General features: G+C 41.4%; 1 protein-coding gene across 4 annotated transcripts in view; it reads right to left on the reverse strand.

Annotated features, from left to right (window-relative positions):
- Positions 1–18,208, reverse strand: part of WDR48 (WD repeat domain 48) — a 44,189-nt gene that overhangs the window by 13,520 nt on the left and 12,461 nt on the right. For all 4 annotated transcript variants that reach the window (XM_025884138.2, XM_025884127.2, XM_073901792.1 and 1 more), the window contains 9 exons: positions 15,936–16,014; positions 15,000–15,082; positions 14,755–14,884; positions 12,786–12,874; positions 12,287–12,388; positions 7,981–8,205; positions 6,233–6,307; positions 4,808–4,910; positions 3,902–3,999 (listed from right to left, as the gene is read on the reverse strand). In XM_025884138.2, the coding sequence (XP_025739923.1) occupies positions 3,902–3,999; positions 4,808–4,910; positions 6,233–6,307; positions 7,981–8,205; positions 12,287–12,388; positions 12,786–12,874; positions 14,755–14,884; positions 15,000–15,082; positions 15,936–16,014 (984 nt within the window). The remainder of the gene's footprint in view (positions 1–3,901; positions 4,000–4,807; positions 4,911–6,232; positions 6,308–7,980; positions 8,206–12,286; positions 12,389–12,785; positions 12,875–14,754; positions 14,885–14,999; positions 15,083–15,935; positions 16,015–18,208) is intronic.

Genomic DNA, 18,208 nt, shown 5'->3' on the forward strand with positions numbered 1-18,208 from the left:
ATCCTTGCCAATATTCCCGCCATAAGTGTACGGCGGTCTCCAGCTTCACCATTGCTGCTACCTGGGGTTTCTTCCGTTTCCAAAGTCAGTTCTCCACAACACCCCAGTCAAATATTTACCCTCATGTTTGGCCTTGCCACCTCCCTCACTGCCCCTCAGCACAGAACTGACCTCCACTCCTCAAAATTAGAGAAGCCTTAACAAAATCCCCTTAGCTCTGTGCTACTGTTCTTCCCAGTGCGAGGAAAAAAGTGTCCCTTTGATGCTGTGCTCCGGACCCCCTCACTTCTTGGGGACCTGGTACCGTCATCTACTCTCTCATGCTCCCCTGGCTTCTTCCCATGAGCAGTGAACACACTCCAATTACTCTCATCTCAAAAATACCTGAACACCAAAACAAAATCTTTGCTTCACCCTCCCATCCCTATATCCTCTCTCACTACTGCCTCTTCCTGCCCACCTCCCCAAAGTCAAATTTCACCAAAGATTGCTCCACTACCTCCCAATCACTACTCAACCCACTCTACCTGGCTTTTACTCTTAGGACTCTCTCAAGACTGTTCCCCTCCACACCATCCTCCCTACTGGTTAAGTCCCAGGCACGTTACATTCCAAATGGGATGCAAACCCTCCGTAGGCCAGTGCTGCTAACCACAAGCCCTTTCGGGAAATGCTTGCTTAGTTCTTGAGCCGCCATTGGTTCTTGGTTTTCTGACCCCTTTTTATTATACAGCCCTGTGATTTCCTCTTTTCTAACTGTTCCCGGAAGGGTGATGGCTGGTTTTTTTCTCTCTTCAGTACAGATGTATCCCTTGGAAACTCTGATGTTCCCATTGCTTCAGTTATAATCCACCAGACGCTGACTGCTGAGCCTGTCTCTCCGGTCCAGCTCATTTACTGGAGCATGAGGTCCTATCTACCTAGACATTCACATAAACTCAAACTCATTGTCTTGCTCAGCATGTTCCCCTGTTCCCCCATCAATCCATTTTCCCTCTTACATCACCCCCCCTCATCACTTCCACTTACCAAACTATCTGACCCAGGAACCTGGGACTCACTCTGCTACTTTCATTTATACTTTTATTCAAGCTCCCTCTTATCCACAGGCCTCAACACTTCATCGTTCTGTTTTTTTTCCATCCTAGTCCAGATAAATATCTGATCTCTCACCTACATTAGTGTAACAGCTTCTTAACTATTATTATGTGCCAGCCACTACGATAAATACTTCTCAAACACCTCCTTAACCTCACCAAGAAATAGGTACCACCCACATTTTAGGAATAAAGACAGAGGTTTAGAGAGGTTCAGCATGTTCCAGAGATCACTTGGCTAGTAGCTAAAAGAACCAAGATTAGAATGAAACTCTTATCTCACTCTGAGCCTATGTTCCTAAATACTCCTGACTCCCTACTTCTGTTTAATGTCATGTCCATTACTCCCAATCACTTGATCTTGACACTTCAGGGTCTAGTGTCTGGGTACTGAAAGCTGCTAGAGATACAAAAATGCCAATTATGGAACATGCCAGGTCACTGCCCCATCTAAGTAGAGCTACCTCCCATTCAGGCAGCAGGACTCTACCAAGGCTTTGGCTAATCTGCCCAAGAGCGAACATCAGATCCACCGGCAGAAAATCAGTCAGTCCACCCCGAAAGAGTAGCTTGGCCCAATTAGATTCTGTTATGTTCTGGAGAGCGTCAGGTGCTGGGCAGCATGAGGGGAAGCCCAGCCATGGGGCAGAACTAGGGCCACGTCAGTGGTAGAGTAGCCAAGTTCCTGCTGACCAGGTCCTCAGGGCTGCTCTGGATCCTCCCAGTCTCCATAGCACCCCTCTCTGAAACAAACTTGAGTCTTTAGTCCCCTGAGAAGTGTATCTCTAAAGTAAGAAAACCCAATTGGACTTTTGGAGTCTGCTGCAATTTCATTTTCCATTCAACTACTAAAGCCTCTTGGCTCTGCAACCATGCTCACCGGGCAACTGCTTCGTTATGTGACTTCCTGTACACCTGCCCCATGGGGAGGGAAAGTGTCAGTCAGGCCAAGGTTTCTATTCAGACAGTCCCTTCTCAGAAAGAAAGCTGTGTATCTTATTCTTTAGATCTAGACATTTCTTCTAACCAGGAGCCTAACCAAAACCCCAGAGCTTTTCAATCCTTCCTTATAATGTATCCAACATCTGTCTCTTCCTTGAGATCCCCAAGTCATTATGCTGAAGACCCGGCCTTCCAGCTTCTTCCCCATCACACAGACCACTGTCGCTCTGGGCATGGGATTCTTCCTGTTCCAATACAATCTAAGATTAAGATTCTTTAGGGAATAGCAAAGAAGGCCAACTGTGGGGCCTGTATTCAAGACTCTCTGGGAAATGACTTGAATGGCACCTTCCACCCTTCCACCCCTACCCCCCCACCAACATTCCCTCTAGTCTCCAATTACACAAAACTCAGAGTCACTGAATGAGCACTACCTTCCCTGTGCCTTTGTCATTCACTCCCTCTTCCTAAAATGCCCTACCATTAGTCATCTGCTGGAATTCTTTAAAACCCTCTTCAAATGATTTCTCCACCACGAAGAAGCTCAGCTCGAAGCTCACCTGATTTCTCTAGTTGTAAGTAATTGCCCTTGTCCATAAACTACCCTGTAATTTGTCTGTTTTTTATCTGTAAGGCCTTCCCATTTCCCTACCCTTGTCCCTACCAGAGGGGATCATGGTACAGACTCTGTCATCTATGACTCTTAACACAGTTCTCTGCTCATAATATTCATTCAATCCAGGAAATAGGTGTTGAACAAATATACTAACACCACCAAGAAAAGCAAACTTTTCAATCTGCCTATAAATTATTTTTAAAAGATTTTATTTATTTATTTGAGAGAGAGAATGAACAGGGAGGAGAGGGAGAAGCAGGATCGCTGCTGAGCAGGGAGCCTGATGAGAACCCTGGGATCATGACCTGAGCCCAAAGCAGATGTTTAACCAACTGAGCCACCCAGGCACCCTGCCTATAAATTGTTTATGCTATTTAGAACGTGGTTGAATGGTTTAAAACATCTATCCCACAGGGTCATCTTAACATGACAGAGTTGTAACTGATGCTCATAGTGATATCTATAAATCCTAAGAAATGGATAAACTTATTTTGTGCACTGCAGGGATTCTCAACCTGGGGTGATTTTGTATGCTGCTGCTTCTTCCTCCCCCTAAACATTTAGCAATGTCTGGAGAGAGTTCTGGCTATTACAACTGAAGTTGGGGGTGGAAGGGAAGGTAGTTACTGGTACCTGGTGGGTAGAGGCTGGGGATGCTGCTAAACATCCCATCATACCCAGGACAGAGCCCACTCTACCCCACTCCCCTCAACAAAGACTTACTCGGCCCAAAATGTCAATAATGTCAAGGATGAGGAACTGTGATATATTTATTTTAAGGTAAGGCAGCATATTAACACAGCATTTGGAAATGGTTCCACTCAAATTTTAGGTGCTTAAAAAGATAAACTATGGCCTTATCTAAATACTTGTATAAAAAAGTATCCACCCCAGGGTGCCTGGGTGGCTCAGTCTGGTTAAACATCTGCTGAGCCAAAGGCGTTTGCCTTTGGCTCAGGTCTCCCAGTGTCCTGGGATCGAGGCCTGTGTCAGGCTTCCTGCTCTGTGGGAAGCCTGCTTCTCCCTCTCCCCCACTTGTGTTCCCTTTCTTGCTGTGTCTCTCTGTCAAATAAATAAATAAAATCTTAAAAAAAAAAAGTATCCAACCCCCCCCAAAATATTATTGCAATCTAATCTTAATGCACATATTTATTACCTTGGTTATTTCATATATATATATTTTATAATAAAAAATAAAGGGGATACATGATCTAATAACTTATATTTAATACAAGAAGTTACTTACCTTCAATACATCCCAATATGCCACATTATTATTGGTATCTTTGGTTAATATATGTCTCTTATCATTAAGAATATGGCACTGAATAATGCTCGCACCCCCTATAGGAAAAGAACCCAAACAATTAGCAAAACAATTCCCTATTTAAATTCACCATATAGCAGTAATTACTCATTGGCATGTAACAACAGAAATCATACGATCCACCAGAAAGGAGAAGGTGAATCAAAAGATACACATATAGTAATATATACACGTATAAATATATCTAAGGCAGTTTAAGGCCAACCTAAGACAAACTATCCAATTTTAAAAACAGAATATAGATGAAAAAACCCCCTCCTCCGAGGGGCTACCAGTGGAAAACTGTTAAGGGCAAACCATTTTACCCACTGGGAAAAGTTCAAATGATGACAGGAAATCACTGGATCAGTCCCATCTCTAACTTCTGCCTCCTGCACGGACATGCGGTTCTAAAGACACCAGCATGGACATGGAACTGCAGATGAATGCACCGTTCAGCATTCTACTCCTCACCTGAGCCTTCAGGTCAGAGCTGCCACTTCCCGCTGGAGCACAGAGAAGTCGGGGACCAGATCGGACCTGTTCTGCCTTGCACCAAAAGACAACATTCAACCCTACATATTTTACAAAGTGGTTCTTGGCTCGACCCAGACTATGACTATTCTGATGCTGGGCAAAATGATTACAAGAAACATCCTTTTCAAAGTCACTAAATAGCATTTTAAGAATATTTTTCTTCTGTTAAAAATAAACCAACACACTGTGTCTTCTGTTGCCATCAGAATTACATTTAAAGGAAGGTCACTTCCTTTATTTTTGTCAATCTCTCAGTAACTATAATTAACCTTGGTAAAAGGTATGATACCTTCCACCTTCCTTACTCACCTTTAATAACCTGGTCAGGCTGTGTACAAAGTGGTGTTATAGGATTTGTACAGTCATTGTCATAATCTCCGGAGGCTCTAAAATTATGAATTCCCTTCAAGGTCTAAAGGAACAAAATTCATTTTTTAATCATTTTATGCTTTCTAAGTTTTGCCAATCTGTTTAAAGTGGCAAGAAAAACAAAGAACAAATGAGAAAAACCAAAACAATAACATCAACCAAAGAAAATTTAATCATAAAGTTCAATTATCTACCATGATTTCAAGAAATAAAACAAGGATTAAGAAGGGAATATTAATACTGTCCTTTTGAAGGGAAAAGCAGGCACTCTTCCAAGTAAAGCTATGTTGATCTCACATTGGCACGATGAAATTTAGACAAGATATCTAACATTTTTTACAAGTACTGAGAAAGTCCACCTGACTGAGGTATAAACACAAATAAATGGAAACACTCTTTTGTTTTCCACATATAGTCTGGTAAGCAAGAAAACGTAGATCTTCTTTAATTAACATTTAAGAATTAAAGCACTTTTAATGACTTTTCTCTGCTTATCCTCTATTTCTATCCCTGTTCTTCATGCTATGAGGAAAAAAGAAATGAATTTGAAAGCACAATTTTTCTATTTTCTTTTACACTTGGAAAAACAGAAACCTAACAAGTGTCCCTGCCAAGTTGGTACAGGTATTCCCTGCTATCCAAAAGTAAAGCGTTCATATGAAGCCTTTTATAAGCTGAGATGGTGTAAAGACAAAAAAGCAATCACCATTTTATAAAAGCAAAAATTCCCTTCTGATTTCTTTTGGTTAGAGAAAATGGGTAAAAAATAATGGTGCAAAGCAAACTTTTGAATATCTGGGGAAACTTGGACCAGGGCTGCCTGTTTTTATTTTTTTTTTTAATTTTTTTTTTTTAAAGATTTTATTTATTTATTTGAGAGAGAGAGAGAATGAGAGATAGAAAGCACAAGAAGGAAGAGGGTCAGAGGGAGAAGCAGACTCCCTGCTGAGCAGGGAGCCCGATGCGGGACTCGATCCCGGGACTCCAGGATCATGACCTGAGCCAAAGGCAGTCGCTTAACCAACTGAGCCACCCAGGCGCCCAGGGCTGCCTATTTTTAAATGCAGTTTTGTGAGCTCAGATGCTGTACTAACATTTATTGGTTTATCAGGCAACAGTGCCTATTCTAAGCACATCAAATGTCTATCTTGGCTCCTGACGAAGTCAGATGCTTCATCTTGACTATTATTGTAATTTTAGTACAATCTTTAGGATCACTCACAGGGGCTTTCAGATTTTTGCCACTGTTCAAAAGCATGCTGAGTGTCAGGTTCATCCCGAGCATTTGCTACTGGTATCTGGCAGGTCTGCAATAACAAACCACACGTTTACAAACCTTTGCCAGGGATACGGCCGTTCGCTTACCCATTTATTTACTGTAGACTTAGTCGAGGCAACCCAGATTGCGGGAGGGGGATCAGCTGATCTATCAAGCTCCATCTGAAAACAAAGCACAAAAACACTGCTCTGTGGAATGCTGACTCTCCTGAGCTGCCAGGACTAGCTACATATTATTAAATATCAACTCCTTCATTCGATGTTCGTATGCTGACTGTACTGTGCCATGTGTTAAAAGCTAGGGTTGCACAGAATAATGAGGGAGTGTCTTTGCTAAAGGAGAACGGCCTTTTACAAGTGTAATAGGAGTGACTTCTCACCAAAATCAGTGGCTGAAAGTTTCAGCGTGATTTTAAATTAAATAGTTAAGGGATCCAAATGGGTACAGTCAAAAGGGTGACTTGCATAATTTTGTTTTTGTTACTCTTTTGTTTTTCTTTTTTAATAACAAGGAAATTAGGTCTCTTTTTCTCTTTTGAAAATGTTTGTAGTAAAAAAACATTCCAACATAGCAAAAGTGAAAAGTACTCATGTAATTCACCTCCCTCACCTAAGAATAGTACACCTGCAAACAGTTTACCGTTTGCCTTCTGTATTTTTAAAATAGTATACATATAGAAATATGGCCCTACAGCCATGTATATAGATGGCACGCACATGAAATCACTCTATGGTCAGTCATCCACTATTCTTCCTGTGCCAAGAAACTGACGGTTGGAGTCATGGAACAGGCTGGACTCCTAGCAAGTAGGAATCCTCTTCAGTTCAAAGTGACGTTTCTTTCAACACCGTTATGTTGTCACTAAATTCTTTGAGCTTTTTTCTCCACAGTCAAGAGATCCTGGCAGCTGCAGGACTCGCACACAGTATTTCTGCCCCCTGAACACAGGCTGATTTCAGCCTCAACTCCCTTGCTCCCCTAGGATTATTGGTTTTGTCCTCTGGGGGGCGCCACCTATTTTAAAGAGCCATACTCGGCCAGGATGTGTGCGCTCCTAGGCCACAAGCATCCCCTCAACTGTCTCCTTTGACTTCTATTCCCTTTTTCAGCCCTTCCTCTTATGCTGTGGCCTGGGTTTCAGATGTCACTTAGTTTCGTGGCTATCTGCAGTTCTGTTTCTTGCTTTTCTAGTTGTTTTTGGACGATTTTTGTGAAAATGAAGTAGTGCTGTCTTTATGCCTCCATTTTAAATCTGGAAAGCTCTTCACTATGGTTTTAATGTGTAATTCTGAGATTATCAGGGAGGCTGAACATCTTGTCATGTGATGATAAGACCCTTTAGCGGTCCAGGCTTCACTTTCAGCAGGTGTCAGTATGGATGGCTTCTCGAGTACCCTTTCACCCACACAGCAGATGCTGATTAGCAATCAGGACTACTTTGAGGCAGTCATGGTTTGGAGTATGAACTGGCTTGTTCTCTCTTCTTCTGGAGCAACTCTTCCACAACCTCCCTCTTGAGGCATTGGACACACTTGTGCTCTGGTGTTGTCTGCTTACAGATACCTGAACTTGTCACATTCCTCCACTAAGGACAGGTTAGGAAAGCCAACTGAGCTCAGGAGCAACACGGGGAAATTGCACTAGGATTCGCCAGTGGGACAGCTACGTGTCACTGAGGTACCCAAAAAGTCACAATTTCTTCTACAAGTGACTAATGGAAATTAAAATACCTGTTTTTACAACCCCATAGCTGATTCCTGTTTTAATACAGATTTTGCCGGATTTGGCTAGCACATGTAACAATCTTAACCACAAAACTAAATTTAGGACATACCTTGAGAACTGGTGCTTTCTCTTCACAAATTAGTACCCGAATGTCAGGGTTTCTCAGGTCTGTACAATAAATCTTTCTGTCCCTTCCTCCAGAATACACGTGCGTGAAGGCATCATTGACTTGCAGAGCCCAAACACCTTCATCATGGACTCGGTACGTTGCTATACATCTCTGCTGGCCAAGGGACCAAAGGCGAATTGTCCCATCAGAACTGCCGGAAAGGCACTGAAAACAGAGAAAGTTAAAGTTAGAAAAAGTTCTGGCTGGAAAACTTCCTGCTTTGCTGTGCTCTGCACTTGGTGCCTCTCCTGCCTCTACACTGTCAAACACCCACCTCTAACAACCTGTATTTCTGCCTCTGATAAAGACCTCTGATAAGCATGCACCACAGGCTGAAATGACCGAAGGCAACAGTACATGCTCAAGCAGGGAAAACTTCTGAGCAAAACTGTCTTTCTCCTCTACCTGGCCACACGCAGAATCGGCATCCCCTGGGAACTTGTTAAAAATGCAGATTCCTGGTCCAATTCCAAACCTAATGAGGCAGAAACTCTGGAAGGGTCTACCAATCTGTGTTTTGATAGGCTCTCCAGGTCATTCTGTACACTAAGCTTGACGAGATTTGCACCAGGCCAGCAGGTCTTTTGGAACCCTAGGTCACACCTCTGTCTCACCTCTCCCTCACGGCAACGCGCTCCTAATGGCCTGCCAGGTCTCTGACATTCTACCAACAGGAGTCAGAAGCAAAATCTAGTCCTGGGCTTACCACTCACTCTTTGTGACCCTGCATACCTCCCATCTGAGCCTCAAGTTCAACATCTATTAATATAAAATGTGGACTTCCAGCATTCAGAGTTAGCATTAGCAATTCTGACACTTTCTAAAGGCTCAGGAGCACCAAATACATAGAAGCTGCTGGCACACAAACTAGGGCTGAGCACACTCCGACAGAAAGAGGCTGAATTAGCCACACTACATTCACATTCAGCATGCCTGGGGTTCACTACCAGTTACTGTGGTGACTTGCAGAAGAGAATAAATACTTACTTCTTTGGGGAAAAAATGGCATCAAGAAGAAGCAACTGCTGGTGCTGGTGTAAGAAATTAAGTAGGCAAAGAGCTTCAAAGAAGAGAAGATAGTTGTGGGCCTGGAGATTTAGAAAGTGTCTGAATAGATGAGACCTTAAGGAATATTAAGATTTATTGGCATGCCTGTGACTGGAAGGGGCCTTTAGCACTCTGGACGTGTTTAGTTAAATGCACACCCACTAGGACACTCCCCCAGAAGTTGCCAGGAGCATCAGTGTTTTAATCCCCTATTCTGACTGGTGTACAAGGCAACCAAGAGCCTAACCAACAATGAAACTGTCCGGAGGAAGTTACAAGCAGACCTCCCACATGCCTGTGGGAGGACCCATACAATTTGATGGAGAGACAGCAAGGAAGGGCTCCCCTGTCCAGGAAGAGCTGCTACTCTGAGGTAGCAAAGCTGTTAGTGTAGCTTTGATCCCTCAGACCCTAGGCCATGTATCCAGAGGGAGTAAGGTCTGACAACTTCAGGATAAGGGAAGCTAAGGTGATGGGCTGAAGTTCTCACAGCCTAGGCAACTTGCGGCAAGGGAAAGAGGTAAGTTCCAAACCCAAAGCGTACATCTAAAAGATGAGGGAACAGAGCTATATCAACTCTGATATTGAACATAAAATAAACTCTGATGGTAACTGTACTCTAAGACTGCTAAAAAGCAGGCCCCCAAGTAGACAACAATTACTTTTAAAGTACAATGCCGGCGAACTTCTTTGCAGTGTTTGGTAGTATGGCTGAAGGACGTGCTTATTTAATAGGAAGTCTAGTGCCTGCTACCGTGCAGGAGCTAGAGTAGTCATCAGACATTTCCCACTACTCCCCCTTCCACTGGATAAACGTGAAGACCCTGTCACTAGGAGTAACTCTTGGGACTCGGACAGAAGGACCTGGATGGTTTTACTACATTAGACTTAGAGGCACAGACTCTACAGCCCTGATCAGGCGGCTGTGCTTTTGCCAATAGAAACGAGGGCGGCCAGTGTATTGAGGCCAGGCGGCTGTTGACCAACGTGTTTCCGGGATGGTCACTCATATGCAATTGTAAATGCCACAGACAGCAGCCAAGTGGGCAAGGTAAGTCGGGGCAAGGAGTGGCCTGATGCTTAAAGACCCCTTGACTTTTAGCTAGGTTCGGCAGGACTTCAATTATAGGAAAACCCTGTAAGGGACACACGAGGATGTCACTGACTCAAACCAAGATGGCAGATTGTCCCAGTTCCTCAAGCAGTTGCCTGAGCAAGTACAAGGGATGAAATGTCAGGTGGCTCAGCCCAGTAATGTTGGCACCAGTCAAAACAACTGCCATGGCGACAGACCTCAAACAGTAAGGCTTGCTAAATAACAACAACACAACAAAGGAAGGGGCTGTCCATGGGATTCACTGGCCTGTTATATGTATCTTATCACAAGTCTCTGACTCATGATGCCACCAGAGATCCTACATTAGAAGCTTGCAGGGCATCTCTGCGGGATGCAGTGCAAGCTCTGGTCCAGTAACTGTTAACTATTTCTCTTGTATCTTACAAGAGTTTGAGAATCAGTACGTAAAGGCTTCTTTTTTCTTCCTTTGGCCCAAACAAGTAGTTATTGTTGCTGTTTTGTTGATCAATTCCCTAATATAAGTGTGTTGTGTAGTTGGGGGTTAAGTTTACATTTCGCCTCTAGCTGCCAAGAAGGCAAATGGATGGAGAAGGAACTCGAGGAGCATGGTATCTGCCTAATTATGCGCTCTACCACCCAAGGGCAGCCTTTTAAGCGGTCTGCTTGGACTAAACGCAGCTGACTTTACATGAACTACATCTGTAACCATATGTGCTACTTAAATTGTCTTAGGTAAATGCACATTCATGACTATAGAGGAAACAAGGCAAGGAGTATAGTAGCAGGAGGAGCTTTAGAAAGTCTGCCAAGCCCAAAGCCTCCTTCTGAAAACCATCTTGTCCACAGCCCCCTATTTTTGGGCAGTCCCATGAAGACCAGAGGATGCAGTCAAATCCTGAACAAAGCCCACAGAACAAGGCCGGTGCAGCCATCTCAAATGTAGCCCAGCAGCTACCCTGCAAAACAGTGAGGAGCTGACCAAACTGGGCTTCTTAGACTCCCAGGAAAATGGAGCTGTAAAGGAACTCAAGGACACTAGAAAATGCCATGGCCTACAGACAAGAATATACTTACTATTTCTAATCTTCTTACCAACTCTACAAACTAAATATTATGGTCCCTGCTTTGCAGATGAGTCAACTAAGGACTAGTAACGTGAAGTTCTCTCAAGGCCACACCGTACATTAACACTGAGATCCTTCCACATCTCCAAAGACCTCCATGGGCATCTTCAAGCCTCTCTTTGCCTGGTTCTGAAGATGAGTTCCTGGTTTTGGCTAGTTTTCCAAACCTTCCTCTTCCCTCTGGAGACAAAGGTTTCTCTAATTCACGTGTGAGGCAGTTTCTGTAATGTAATTTCCACAGGAGTGATGGCGCCTCCCAACGCACCACCTCCCTACTCTCCCTTTCCTAACCCGTTCGCAATCAATTCCAGTTAGCTCTGGGCTTCTCCCTGGCCTATGAGAAAACATGGCTGGGGGAGGTAGGAATACAGGGTAGAGGTAGGTCTTAACTGAAAATGGTGCTCAGTTTTTGTTTTTATTATCTACATTGATAAAACATCATTTTCCCACTGCTACAGAACAAACTGAATTATGTACCCAACAAAGTACTAGAGTACCAGTACGTGTTCAAACATTACCAAAATGTTTTTCTTTGGAATGCTGACTCTTAAGTATTATGTCAGATAACTAAACTTAAACTGTATAAACTGTATCTATACAGTCAAATGACAGGATTTGCCCAAAGTCAAACCCATTGTCAGGAAATTTCCCCTTAATTTACCAGCATAAAGCATTCAATACCAAAACTTCCTTCTGCTTTACACAAAGTGACATTTTAAATTATTTTATCCTATACACATCATAACTGCATATACTTGTTGGCATTAGAATTATTCTGAGGGAACTTTTTGTTTGGCCTTTATTTAGAAGTGATGCAAACAGAGTAATTTCAAAATGTGGATTACTATTACATACAATTGAGTATTTTAAGGATCTAAAAGTAGACCATAATATGGTATGTGTGGCTTTGGGTTGAAATCAACCTAGGCAACAAAGCGGGGAAGTTTCTGGTGCATGAAATTTTGGACGAGGTAAACGTGCACATGCAAGTGCATACCTGTGTACCATCTCTGTTCAACAGCAGTGCTTTGACATTGTCTGTGTGTCCTTTCAGCTTCATTAGTTTTGCACATGTTCTTGGATCCCATACCCTTAAAACCTGTGTATTTTAACAAAATATCATACAAACTGAGTATATATACATATATGAACAAATTTCAATAATAAATGATTTAGAAGTTAAATGACAACCATTACATTCTGAGAAGGAAATATTGTTCTACCAATGGACACTGTCTGAGGCCCCCAATCTTTTCAAGTAGGAGGAAGCCTTTCTAACGTCAAAACACAAATAGGCCTCCTCCACCCATCCAACCCGCCCCCATCACCACACACGACAGTAATTATACAGTTATATTCTCGTTTGTTCAAATAAAACCTTTCCTTAGCACCCACCAAGCAAAACCATGGTCTGTATATTAAGTAATTACACAGATCAAATTATTTTGGGTCTTTGTTTTCCAGTGTTAAGATATACCCGTTAAGCTCCCCCGTACCTTCTCAGTGGACCCTGATACAATGATTGTTCCCAGTTGATTCATTGCCAGGCTATAAATGGAATCTTTGTTCCCACTTAAAGAAGAAGCTATTAGAAATAAAGGAAGCTAAACGTTAACAAAATCATCAGCTGTTTGGCAGCTAGTCAGCAAAAATTGTAAGTTTATTCGGTTTAGAAAATCTTATCTTTGTGAGTGCTCTAAGGAAAAGAAGTCTAGCGATGATGGAGGTCATTCTAAACAAGACTGTTATCAAAATTTACATCATTTCTAGATTTGAGCATACACAAGTGCTCAATAAATATTTGCTAAATCGAATTGCACTGCCATTTAAAAACTATCCACGTAAGTAAGGTATTTTCAAAGATATACTTGTGCCAATAAATATGAAAAATATATCCAAATTCACTATTTTCAAGGAAACACAAATCAAAGCAAAAAATATTATTTTCACCCACCAATTCAGATTTTCAATAAGGTAATAATTCTCAAAAAACAGTTCAATGGTACTCTTAAACATTACTTGTGGGATAAGTACAATTTGCTGGTACAACTCTTGGAAGGACATTAGGCAATGTGTAGCAAGAATCATGTTCATGCTCTTTGATTCAGAACTCAGTTTCACTGAGGTGAAAAAAGTTGCATACAAAACTGTCTATACAGTATGATCCTAATTTTCAATAAAAAATATAAACAAACATACTGAGAAGTTATGAATGAAGTAGTTAATACGTATATTTAGAAAACGATTGTAGTAAGTACTCAAAAAATGTTAGCAATTAGTGTTTCTATAATTATAAATCAACCTGTGTGGTAACCTCTTTAAACAATTCTAAGCAAGATGTATCTATCTGTTGCAGAATCTGTACCCGTAAGCCTGGTCTCTGACCTTGGGACAATCCTGACTTCTTTTGCTTTGTTCCCTCTTGTCAGTGTCTCTTTGAGGCAGACCCTACATCTAGAGAGACCCGATGTGTGTCATGACAGCCCTCAGCAGGGACCAGTTGCTGAATCACTACAATAATGCACTGCTGAAAAATCAAAGAGAATAGAGGAGGGTAGTGTTTAGGACTTTGCATATTTCCTGGGGAAAGGGCAGAATATTCAAGAAATTATAAACATCAGTCTCCTAATGTGCCCTTCCTGGCACATCCTAGATTATATTACGACTGTTTTGGCTATGTCAATGTGAGTATTCCACAGTTATGACAAATTGGACCTAATATGTAGGGATCTAGATAGTTCAGATCCTGAACACAGACTTTCTAGCCTAGAGGACTCTAATAGGGTGAGCCAACTGTGAGGCTGAGTTTCAAATCTAGACTTGTTTGGGTCTAACCTGGTAATCTGAGATATCTTAGCTGGTGAGGCACCTGTGCTATTAACCTACTGTGAATGTCTCCAAATTGCCTCCGGAGGTATCCAACCTCTCTGAACTCTTTTGAAACCTGCTGGATTGTTTAAGGGTCCCACAAAATCGGTATTGGAGGACTTTTCTGTCTTTCCTTTGGGTATTCTCCATCTTGGCCATCAACTCAAGGGCTCATAAGACATAGTAACCCTTTTAAGAGTCAGAAACTCCCTACTTTGTCAAGTAATCACCACTTCTATCAACAGTATCTGCTGAAACTGTGGCTTTGGGCCAGGCAATGCTGTGGGAGGTACAAAGTGGTGATAAGACAGATTCCTCTGCCCTGAAGGAACTTACACTTTAGCTAGGGAGCTAAGACATGCACACGGACAAAAATAACCAGGTTACACATGAAGAAGTTACCATAAAAATGGTGCAGTGACGAACTAGCTCCTTGTTGTTCAATCATACTCTTGGGGGCTAGAACACTGTAGGTAGAAGCACTCTCAAAATATGAACCACTGCCTCGATGCAAACCTATCAAAGATGTTTCATAAACCATTCTTTATTTATATCAACTTGAATTACTTTTAAAGAAATATTTTTCAAACACCTTACTTGTGACAGTGTTATTTGAGGCAGTCAAGGCTGTTAAAGTATTCACATCCCAAAGGAATATTTGTCTGTCCAACCCAGCCGAAGCTACCAGTTCTTTATCCTTGGCGTATGCTAAGGCCTTTACATAATCCTGTAACAGAACACACGTACAATTATCTACTAGATCAGTAAGAAAATGAGCCACATAAAGTAGCGAGATCTCAATATTATACTAGAGACACCAAAAATCACGTTTGTTGTTTTACCTTATGTGTCCTTAGTGTTGACATGCAAAATCCCTTATGTGCATTCCACACTTTCACTGTCGTGTCAGAAGAAGCAGATATTACTAGAAGATGCAAGAATAAACAAACCCGAGTAGTAAGACTTCACCATTTTAAAGACTTATAATAATGCAACATACTTTCAAACTAATGTTCACAGACACACATATATTCTTGAATATTTATAGTATTCTTAACACACACACACACACGCGCACACACACACAATCTAAAAGCTCTTCCTAGAACCTATTGTATTTTGTCTCAAATATTTATTTAGATTTTTTTTTTATTTATTTGAGAGAGAAGAGCACGAGCAGGGGGAGGTGCAGAAGGAGAAGCAGACTCCCTGATGAGCAGGGAGCCCGACTTGGGGGTTGATCCCAGGAACCTGGGATCATGACCTGAGCCAAAGGCAGACGCTCAACTGACTGAGCCACCCAGGCACCCCTCAAATATTTTTTTAAATAGGCAAACTTTTTTTAATGTTCCAGTTGAAGGAGCAACTAATCTGATTGAAAAAATTTCTCTAACACAGACTGCAAGACCAAGAAATGGATCTTACCATAATAAGAACGAAGAGACATTAATAAGGCTAAAAGAATACATATTGTTATGAGTCTATTTATATATAGTTCGAATGCAGGCAAAACTAATCTACAGTGTTTAGAAGACAGGAAAGCAGTTATCTTGGGGCATAAGGGAGTGACTGAAAGGACAGTCCAAGGGGCCTTCTAGTAATCTGTATGTAGACATGGGTGTTTACCTTATAAAATTTACTAAGCTGTGTTCTCAAGGTGTGTGTGCTTTTCTGTTTGTATGCCAAACTTCAATTAAAAAAAAGTACATAAAAAATGAAAAGCATATCAAATTGAATAAAAAACTTCTAGAAGCCCAATAATCCAAAGAAGTACTTACATGTTTTCCCATTACAACAAAGTACAATGTCGTTTACCCAATCGGTATGGTGTTCCATAGATGCTATGTATGGATCTTGCTAAAATTAAAAGAAAAATTGTAAGGTCATGAGTTTACATTAGAGGATGAAATATATTACAAATTATAGATATGTCTACATTCTTCAATTAATGTGACACACTGCTCTCAGGTCTTAAAATTGACAACTGAATTCAGAGTAGAATGAATGAATTTATTTAAGAGAGAGAGAATGCGCACGTGCCCACGTCTATGAATGCACACTGAGCGGGTGGGAAGGGGCAGAGAGAGAGTCTTACGCAGGCTCCACGCACATAGCAGAGCCCAATGTGGGGCTTGATCTCACAACCCTGAGATCATGATCTGAGCCCAAATCAAGAGTCCGATGCTTAACCGACTGAGCCACCCAGGCACCCCCAGAGTAGAATTTCATCAAACATTTGGTGCTTCCATATAACAGATGTAAACAGAAGTTTTGTTTTAGGAGTTTTGTTACTGATGAAAGCCTAGGTTTCTAGGACAAATGCTTAATTTTTATATCTTAAGTTAGCAAAGGCAACAAGATCTGGGCGAGGTACTGCATATAACACAGAGTGCTACAGGCAGGGGTTTCCTAGGAAGGACAGGATGTGAGCAGATCTGCAGGCTTGAGGGATTTGGATCGGGGGTGGTAAAGGCTCACAGCAGACAGCAGACCCAGAAATGAAGATATGGCTGAACGAGAGTAGTGAGGAGCCCAGCCTGACTGCAGAAGGAGATGAACATTTTTGCTCTTAACCTCCTGCTAAGGTTTTTACCTTCTGAATTAAATGTTTTCCTCATGATATCTACAGTCCTTCAGAGAAGAACTGGAAGCCCAAATTTAAAGGAGTACTAGCCCTGCCACCGTATCAATTCAATAACTTGAGATTCTTCCATTTTTCTCTCTTGGCTTAATTACCAGGAGAGGCCTTTTAAAGAGCATTTAGTTACATCCTACACTGAACACAGGCAAGTTCAAGACTCTTCAAGGGTGAAGAGAACAGCTCTCTACAAGTTTATTTGAGAAATGATGCTTAGTCTTGTCATGAAATGAAGACCGGAAAAAAGATGTCTAAGGGAAGGGTAGGTAGCTTTCTAGATTCTTTCAGGCTTAAGTTCTTGTGAGTGTTGTTTTCCTTAATTTATTTGAAATACTGTTAATTCCTAGAAGGTGACATTCCAATTTAAATGTGAGTTCCAAGAAATATTTCAAAGCCATAGTATTCTTAGTTTCCATTTTTTTGATACTGGCCCACCACTATTTCCATTGGTTAAAAAATTTAAAGCCCACTGGACCAAAGTCCATTTGAAGAAACATTATCCAGCAACTGTGCAGAATAGTGGCTCTTTTTGACTGAACATCAGACTTGCACAGCTTGCTAGAGAGACAGAGACTTTTAAAACTACAAGGTCAAGCACCAGGGTTCTCAAGTTAGACTGGGAGCTAATTCTCTGTCACTTACCAGTTATTTAACCATGGGTTTCTCTGAGCCCGTCTTCCCATCTATGGAAATGAATCGTATCAGCTGCCTTGAAGGGTTGTTGTGAGAATTAAAACCACACTGGATAGGAAAGGACTAAGAGTGTATCTGGTACATGGCTAGGAGCTCAATAAATGCTCTTTCTCCTTTCCTGAATCTTCCTTCCTATGTCATTCACAATACAGGCATTCAAACAAAATACAAAAAGAGTTCCTTTCCAGTTGACTGGGGACTTATTTTTACATAGATTTAAGTCCTTTCTCTGTTTAAGAAAACAGACTTTAAATCTCCTGAAGAAGTCGACCATGTTGTCTATTTTTATATCAACCTTATAGTATCTAGTAAGTAAGACCTTATGGATTTTTTGGGGACCCTAATCACTTTTAAAGAAAGAAATCAAATGTTTCTTCCAGATTAATTATAAATGTAAAAAAGCATATTCAACTTTTTTTTTTTTAAAGCACTGAAAACGGTTGCCAAGAACAGGAAAATATAAATTGTTGAAAGTAATCATCCCACCAGACGGATCTCTTTGTTTCTTTGTAGCAGAGATCTCTTATCACACACCTAAGTTTATGGAGTCCCTACCTTAGCTAAAGCAGTTTTGAATACTCCCCTAGGGTTGTTTTTCTCAGAGGCTTACAGAATTCTGGTTGCAGTGTACCAAATAACTCATTGCTCAGAGATTAAATCTGAAACTGTGAAAGGTGCCATATTAGACAGACTAACATTTACTGAGTATAAAACTCAATC

Source organism: Callorhinus ursinus, unplaced genomic scaffold (genome assembly GCF_003265705.2).
Source record: "Callorhinus ursinus isolate GAN/ISIS: 27379988/994484 unplaced genomic scaffold, GSC_fseal_2.0 scaffold1, whole genome shotgun sequence".
Classification (NCBI taxonomy): domain Eukaryota; kingdom Metazoa; phylum Chordata; class Mammalia; order Carnivora; family Otariidae; genus Callorhinus; species Callorhinus ursinus.